Source organism: Vigna umbellata, chromosome 1, assembly GCF_029865625.1.
Source record: "Vigna umbellata cultivar VRB3 chromosome 1, Vumbellata_1.0, whole genome shotgun sequence".
Classification (NCBI taxonomy): domain Eukaryota; kingdom Viridiplantae; phylum Streptophyta; class Magnoliopsida; order Fabales; family Fabaceae; genus Vigna; species Vigna umbellata.
Genome location: NC_142165.1, coordinates 80,800,325 through 80,808,818, shown reverse-complemented (window position 1 = coordinate 80,808,818; position 8,494 = coordinate 80,800,325). Strand labels below are relative to the sequence as shown.

The following is an 8,494-nucleotide window of genomic DNA, read 5'->3' as shown; positions in this document are numbered from 1 at the left end:
TTTTCTTTCGTTTAATCTTCTTCTCCCACTTTACTTATTCATTTCTTACTATTTATTTATTTAGCATATTATTTATTTATTACAACTTCTGTTCAACCTCGTGAAATCTTTTCATTTAATTAATTAATTTAATCTGATTTCATTTTTGGACGGGCCCATCTTTGGTCGTGTAATAAGCCCACGTGGCGATGAATTGTTCGTCCTGCAATTTTTAGAGACTACCAACTTTTTTTCTCCCACGTGAATATGAATCTGATTGCAGTTCTGTATTTCTTTCAACTTTCAATATTCTATTCTTTGATTTCTCTAACCAGTTTCTTCTCATTTATTTTACTTGGGATTTTAAAACGTTAATCTAATATTTCGATGAAACAAAACTAGATTTTAGATACATGCATTATGATTGGGAATGTTATATCAATTAAAAATAGATATATTTTTCTCGTATTATAATTAAATTTTGTTATTTTAATATAATATTAAAGTCAAGTTAAAATGTATTTTATTCAAATTTTTTATTTATTAAATCTATCCAATCACATATTATCAAATTATCTATAAATAACTAAATTCACTGCTCGAAATAAAGTCTTCCTTTTCAACGAAGAATTTCTTTAATTGAAAGAAACACATGGCTTTGTACTCAAAAGCTTCATCAGAAATAAGCCTTTATGTATACTAGAATTTCGAATAAATAGTTGGTCAATAATGAAACTCTGTTCTTCTTAATGGATATCGGTTATTAACGTTTGGAAACAGTTTGTTTGACACTCTCCATAAAAATACATTCTTTTGTATTATAATTTTAAATTAAAAAATAATATAAATATATTTAAAATATTATTATTTTAGAATGTCAAAGTGTAATTTTATCTTTTGTTTTGGTACATTTGTGACCAACTTGTCACCACTATTTTCAACTATTAGGATTGTGGGTTCTTTTCATAAGTTCACATTTTTTTTATTTTCTATTCATATTATATTGAATAATTTGGATAAGAAAAATTGCATAATTGAGTGGAATGAAAGATACAAAATAATTAATAAGCCAAATAACGACTACTAAAACATTGTTAGTTTGACTAATGCATAGTAAAACATAACGATTATTTCTTATGTATATATATAAACAATAGTAATATAAAAATATTTAAAATTATAAATATACTAACTATTTTTTAAATAAATTATATTAGTTAATAATTTAATTAAAAAAATTTGATCTCTTATTAGTTATACAAGTTGTTTTTGTTTAAAGTGCTGGAAAAGTATTTGTGGCAAAATAATTTATCATGGATTTTTAGCCAACTTCATTGACTCATAACACTCCATGATTTCTAATCCTTGATAACAACTTAATTATGATGAAAATCAAATCTATTATGGATAAAAAACAATTTTTGATTATATATATAATGCAATATATATTAAAATAAAGTATATGCAAGAGAACAAAGGATTTTAGAAAGAACTATAAAGAAAATTATTTACATATGGAAATCGGTGAGAGAAATAAAAAACGACATGGATTGGTCCACACTGAAATCCTTACCACATTTTTACTCCCTTACTTGTCCTCCTATTTGGCATAGTTTTTGTCTTAGTTTTTATTATTTAAAATTCCAAGCTGGCGTTAAGGGAAGCGAAAACAGGTGGTTGTGTTTGAAATTGGGGTTAAGTTAGGTTTTGTGATTTCTCTTCCCTCCTCATTTTGCTTTCTTCTCCATCGTTCTGTTTTGGTGTGGCCTCCTCCGTTTTGGCTTCGTTGTCCACAGTTGTGTAGCCCTGTCAGCCCCGTAGTATTTGTCATTCGAAATTTGCATTGGTTGCTAGAAAATGGGTAACCCGGCTCAATCCATTCCGGCTCGGCTCGATCATTTAGTGAGCTAATCCAATTCGACTCACTTATTAACCTGATGAAACAATTTGAATGTGTCCTAACTCACTACGATTGGTGAGTTAAACATGGCTCATTGACTTATTTAATTATAAATTTTTTTAAAAATAAAAAAATTACAATTTTTTTAATTCAAATCTAAATAAATGTTATACTAAAATGATGTTAAACTCCAAAAACAATTCAAAATTAATAAAGAAGTATCATACAATCCCAGCGTAATCCAAAAACATGTACAAAAGACGAACAAATAAGTTTTTAATATTGATAATTTTTGTATCACTTTTTCATTTATAATATTAGAGTCTTGAATAGATAAATTTATAATATTTTTTTTGAAACATCTTCTTCTTTATCATCATCTACAATATAATAAAAAAATGCTAACTAATAATATTGAAACACAAAATAATAAATAATTAAATTAAATTAACTCGGTGAGTCGGGTTTTAAGTGAGTGAGGTTGAAAACTAACCCGCATAAAAGAATTATATTTTTTTCAAACTCAACTCGGCTCAAATCCGTGATGAGCCGGGTTGGCTCACGAATTACAACCTATTTTGAGAGTATTAGTAGTTATGTTTACTTCGTTTGTAAACATGATGTTAATATTTGAGTTTTGTTGGTTTGAAACCAACTATTTTCGTTATGAAATTATAAGTTTTTCAAATTTTGCAGGTTTAATTTCTCCTTTATGTCACCACTGATAGTAACAACCAAAAGAATTAGATATCTAAAAAATTTAATAGTTATAAAAATCTAATTTAAAATTAAAAAAAATAATTATTATAAAAATGAAAGATAGTACACTTGGTAGATTTCTAATTATGTATTGATAGTCATATGTTTGAATTTTACTGTATGTATAATATATTTTTGTTTTTTTTTGTTTTATATGCAAGTTTTTACGTGCAAGTGTGGTATTTATAATAATTATGCGTAGGTTAAAGTATGAATATGTTATTGTGTTTGTTAATTATAATTTTAAGTATTTTATAGGTCATATCATAAGAAAAAGTATATGTTCTGGGATGAAAATTGTTTTGGATATGAGAAATGTGAGATTTTAAAAGTTTTAATAACTAAGAAAATATATAAATGTGATTAATTATTTTAAATAAAAGATAAAATAGTTTGTTACTTTTATTTAAAGGTTTATTTTATTTTCTAAAAAAATAAGTTTGGGAAAAAGTTATTAAATTAGAAAAATCATTATTTGATATTGTTATACATTTTAAAAGATATTAATGGATATTTATAATAGATGCATTTACAAATTAAAAGATATATTGATATTATTACAAATTAAAAGATATATTGATATTATTACAAATTAAAAAATATCTTAAGATATTATTAGAATTAATTAGATATTATTGTTAGATAATAATAAAAGAATAGAATCTATTATTTAGAGACTTATAGTTAATTAGAATAAGAACAGGCTTAATATCTATTTTGACTCTCTTATTAGTTAATATTTTTCAAGGTAGTCCTCCTATTTTTATAAGTTGTTTAAAATGATTATTCTATTGTAAAAGTGGTTCAATTTTGTCTTTTTTTTCTGAGAGGTTTTAAAATGCTAACAAGTAATGTCCATTTTAGCTGATATTTCAAAATATTTCAATGAGTTGAAATATTTTTGTAAGTGATTTTCTGGGAACAAAGTCACTATAATCTCACTCCCATATCTCTGTGCTTACGTGGTCCACGATTTATCATGTTTGGTTTTGACAATGTATGTTGTCTTGCGGGTGCAGATTTAGAATGAAAGCTTATATATGTTGGATTTGTTGAGGATGAAACCTTTGAAAATCTTGCATCCTTTGTAAGAGTAAGATTGTATATATTTAACCTTCCTAAACCTCATTAGGACTAGGAGGGGCTTGTGCATCAAGCAACCTTAAATATAATTAGGTTTTAAAGGATGTTATTTGAAAACCCAACCAAGGGAAGCTGATTCTGCTAGCTGCGCGAAGGCTCTATATATTGGAATAACAGGGGTATTGTTAAGCATTATGTCAATATTGCCAAAATTGATGACAAATTCTAGACTTCTTTAAATTTTTGTCTTTTAGTGCAAAAATGAAAGGATGTACCTAAACCTTTGTTATTTTCATGAGAATTCATATAATATTATTATGTTGAAGGCTAATGATGAGTTCGTTTTGTTTTCATTTTCAGAAAAGAATGTTCAGCATTACATGGTAGTAGTTAATGCAGTTCTTTTCTTAGCTTGTTTGTGTTGTTGGCGTGAGAGGATAGTCCAGCTTTGCTTTACGAAAATTTAAGCCTATCCAACACATTAACATTATTATTATTATTATTATTATTATTATTATTATTATTATTATTATTATTATTATTATTATTATTATTATTATTATTATTATTATTAATATTGTTGATGTTGTTATTAACTACCTTTTTGTTAGATATATAGCACTGAACAATTGAGAAGGGAAGGGAGAGAAAATATCATGTGAGAATGAAGCATATAAAAGAAGTGTATGAAACTTTTAGTGCTATTGGTACAACAGGAATGGAGGGTGTCCTTGAGAAAATTATTTTTGGTCCACCGTGCAAATGCAAAAGGCACAGTATAGTCTCTTGAAAATCTCCAACCAAACCAATCCACAATGTCCAATAATGTCGATGTACTATTTTGGTCCCCGCATGATCACCATCAAACATGAACAACCTTCATGCCCTAGAGTGGCCTTACAATCCCTCTAGCCAAGGGCATCTCCTTTTTCAACTGGCTAATAAACCACCAACACATGGCTTTTCCACAGTCACACCTTGTGACTACTACGAGAAGCAATACGAAAGATCAACTAAGGAAGCCACGTTATTGCCTTTTGGAGTTCATTACGGTAATGTAAAATTTTGCACGAGATCGGTGGTAGATTTGTTTCTTCACTCTGAGCACTATATATGCAAGTTGTGAATCCATTTTAGTATTATGTTTTTGAGTTTAAATTGTCAATGGTTGTTTGAGAAGTGAGACGGAAGGACATAATGAAGCTAAACTTCGTACCATAGATCCATGAGTAATCTTGAAAACGGGGACCATACACCTTGAAATCGATAATCTGGAATCCAAGACTTTGTTTTTGATTTTGAAAAGTTTATATATATGATATTATATTATACTATAGGACCATTGAATAGAGGTGATGATGAACTAAAATTACCATTAGTTGATAACATTTATTATTGAAACAACTTACACACTCAGACTAATTAATTGTACTTACTAAGCTATGCCACCATTTACAAATAGGATAAACATGATGTTACTTGGAAGAAGAAGAGACCAATGTTTGGGTCCTCGCTTTAAAATAGGAGGTGAGGTTGTTTGGGTTAAGGAGGAGGAATCAATGGGTGGCAAGGAATTCCAAAAAGTTGAATATATATGATGAACAAAGGAAGCTTTTATGATATGATCATCTTTGATTCCACTGGTTTCTCCAAAATCTTGTTGGTAGACCATACATAGGGACTGGGAATGGACTATATTGGATTCCGTTCTGATATCCCACAACCTCCCACCTGTCATCCAAATAATTCAACACTGTCACTACTAAGCACTTTCATCATCATCATAGTCCAGAGATTTAAGTAACAATGTAAACACCTTTTACCTATATTTTGTTACTAGATGATGAATCAAAATGAACATGTTCAATTTGGCAAGCTCATTTCCTGGACAAGAATGCACTCCATTGCCAAATGGCATGAAAGTATTGGGCTTTGGAGCAACCTGCACCCATATACAATTGAAATTAATATATCTTGAGAGAATATATTTGTTTGTAGAGAAATTTGTTTGCAGCATGTACCTCAAATCTTGATGGGTCAAAATTGTGAGGAGAAGGGTGGAATTCTGGATTATGATGGATGTTCCTGAACAGTGGCATGACTTTCCAACCCTTGGGTATAAGATATCCTTGACAATTGCAAGAAACAACATTTTAGCAATCACGTAGGAAATAGTAAAAGGTTTTGAGAATTAAAATCCCCATAAATGTACAGGTAAAAGAATATTCTGTCTCAAGTTCTTACCTTTGTACACCACATCAACCACAGCTTCCCTAAAAGTAAATGAAATGATACTTGCCATCCTAAGGCTTTCCAAAATTACCTGCCAAGTTACACAAGATCCAAGTTTCCTTTCAGATCAAACCACGACAAGAAATTATTTTGCATCATGTTTTATATACCATACATACCCTATGAGTAATTGGCATATTTCTGGTCTGACTCCATGTCAATGGCTTCTTCCCTTCATTAGCTTCATACACTGCCATTTGCTCTGCCTGCAAAACAGTTCCGTTGACTCATTAATTAGCCTAACTTTTTAACACTTGTGGTGGCCTACATGGATTTGCAAAATCTTTTTGGGAGAAAAACACAAGTCTTACTTTTACTGCTTCAAGAAGTTTCTGGTCATCATGAAGATACTTGAGAATCCATGTTAGAACACTTGCTGTAGTATCCTGAGCTGCAAATAGTACCCCAATTACATTATCAGCAATTTGGTCATCACTTGGCGTTTGTCCCTTTTCATCCTTGTAGTTCAGCAAGTGGCCTAACAGATCCTTATCCACCAATCTCTGCTCCTTTCTCTTGCTGATTATCTCACTTATAATCTCTCTGATTCTCCTCCTTGCCTTCAAATCATGTCAAAAAATATTCATCAGACAGAGAAAAAATGACGCAGGATCTGATCCTAATAGTATCAAATGATTTTCTCAGACCAGTAGTTGTAAAGAGAAGCAGTACTATCACACTGTTTAACACACTTTTCCTGATAAACTACTCAAATTTATAGATAAATACAAAATAGTGTCTGAAACCCATTTAACAGGAAGAAAGATTTACGAAATTGTGATTTTTAACATATTTCTATCAACAACAAAAATCACGTTTAAAAGAGTATGTCAGTGGACCAATAAGTAGTCAGTCTGATCGTTACCGTACTTGGTCTTTTGAGGTAAAAAATTTAATGAAAAAACGTGATCGAGGGAAGGAGAGTAAAAAAAATTAATATAAAAAAAGTATGTAAATATTTCTTACTAGTAACATGTAACATTTGTGAATGATAAATGCATCATTTAAAGCTTACCAAAAGTGCTTTTGAGTAGGCAGTTCCAGGTATCCTGTTTGGAAAAGAGTTGTACCCTTTCTCTACTATGCAGTAGTTTTCCTTAAGCTGGTCTCTATATTTGCGTTCCAAGTGTCCAAAGACAGAGAGGATGCCAATATTGAAAGAGAACTGCGAAGAAGAAAGAGTTAAGGTAAGACCTACAATAATGGAGGACCCAGTGAGAGGAAAATTAATAAGGAATCAACAAATGAAAACAAAACTCAACACCATGCAATAAAAGTATTGAATAAGACAAGATATAAACCGAAAGTAGACCCACTACTACTACTACAACAGCAAAATGAGGTTCACAAACTCGAAACACATCATATCAACCTTTTTCATTTCTTGGAAAGCGTTAATGAGTTGTCCAGCGGAAACCCACGATTCCAAGGAGGAAACAACCTCGGTTTCGATGTCTGGGATGAGTTTCCGAATGGTTTCAGGAGAAAGAGAGGTTTGCACCAGCTTCCTGATGCGAGTGTGGTATTCTCCTTGGTGAAAGAACAATGCAGAAGGGCCTATTAGCTTCTCTTTGCTTTTGGGGTATGTGGGCTTGAACAAGTGAGCATGAGTCACCAACACAAAACGTGCAGCCTCGGGGCTGGCCAACATCACGCATGGACAACCTAGTATGTGTGTCTTAAAGATTTCTCCATATCTGATTAATTAAGAAATTGTAAAACTAAGTTAGCACTACCTCCACCATGTTCCTTCGTTTAAGCTCCATGCAAAAGAAAGCTTAAAAATGAAAAAAGAAAAAATAATCATATATGATGAGGCCAATTAAGAACCTTTTTTGCTTAGATGCAAAGAAGATGTTAGGGTCCTGAGAATAGAGTTGAAGGGTCTCTCCTATGTAAGGCCAACCCATTGAACCAGGGGGAAGCTTCGGCTTAGGTATTTGTTGAGGTTTCTTCTGCTTCTTTATTAATGGATAAGAAAGAAGGGATGAGAAGAAAAAGAAAATGCATAAGAAAACCGCAATGATCTCCATACACACTACACACACACGTAGAAACTCTCTCTCTCTCTCTCTCTCTCTCTCTCTCTCTCTCTCTCTCTCTCTCTCTCTCTCTCTCTCTCTCTCTCTCTCTCTCTCTCTCTGTCTGTCTGAGTTCACGCTATGGCTGGAAATGAGGAAATGTGATGGGTGGAAGAAGAATAATGCGTTTGCTTTGAAGGGTTTTCAAGTCAATGAATGATCCGTTTGAGTTAAGCTTGGGTTTTATAGAGGCAGCAACATGGTGGGGGCACAGGTCTTTATCTAACTATAATCAAATTTAAAGTGGAAATCTCTAGAATCATCATTTTTGTCAATCCATATTTTACCAAAACATCCATCACTACTGTGTCGAATACTGCGATGGGAAAAAGGCAATGAAAACGTCATTTTTCATGTTTGATAAGATTTTGCAGGCTCAGTTGATTTCGATCGTTTCAGA

At 31.3% G+C, this 8,494-nt stretch overlaps 1 protein-coding gene across 1 annotated transcript; it reads right to left on the bottom strand.

Moving 5' to 3' along the window:
- Positions 1-5,080: 5,080 nt before the first annotated feature.
- CYP707A4 (cytochrome P450, family 707, subfamily A, polypeptide 4) lies at positions 5,081-8,232 on the bottom strand. Its single transcript, XM_047309050.2, has 9 exons — positions 7,844-8,232; positions 7,386-7,710; positions 7,029-7,178; positions 6,325-6,573; positions 6,133-6,219; positions 5,966-6,044; positions 5,743-5,849; positions 5,545-5,663; positions 5,081-5,452 (listed from the first exon to the last, which is right to left on the bottom strand). Exons 1-9 carry the CDS (start codon positions 8,044-8,046, stop codon positions 5,347-5,349), a joined length of 1,425 nt encoding a protein of 474 aa, XP_047165006.1. The 5' UTR covers positions 8,047-8,232; the 3' UTR covers positions 5,081-5,346.
- Between the last annotated feature and the right edge of the window lie 262 nt (positions 8,233-8,494).

Coding starts and splice junctions, on each gene's coding strand:
- CYP707A4 (XM_047309050.2), bottom strand. CDS start 8,046: ATGGAGATCATTGCGGTTTTCTTATGCATTTTCTTTTTCTTCTCATCC. Junction 7,711..7,843: donor TTTGCATCTAAGCAAAAAAG/GTTCTTAATTGG, acceptor TTAATTAATCAG/ATATGGAGAAATCTTTAAGA. Junction 6,574..7,028: donor CCTACTCAAAAGCACTTTTG/GTAAGCTTTAAA, acceptor CATGATTTGAAG/GCAAGGAGGAGAATCAGAGA.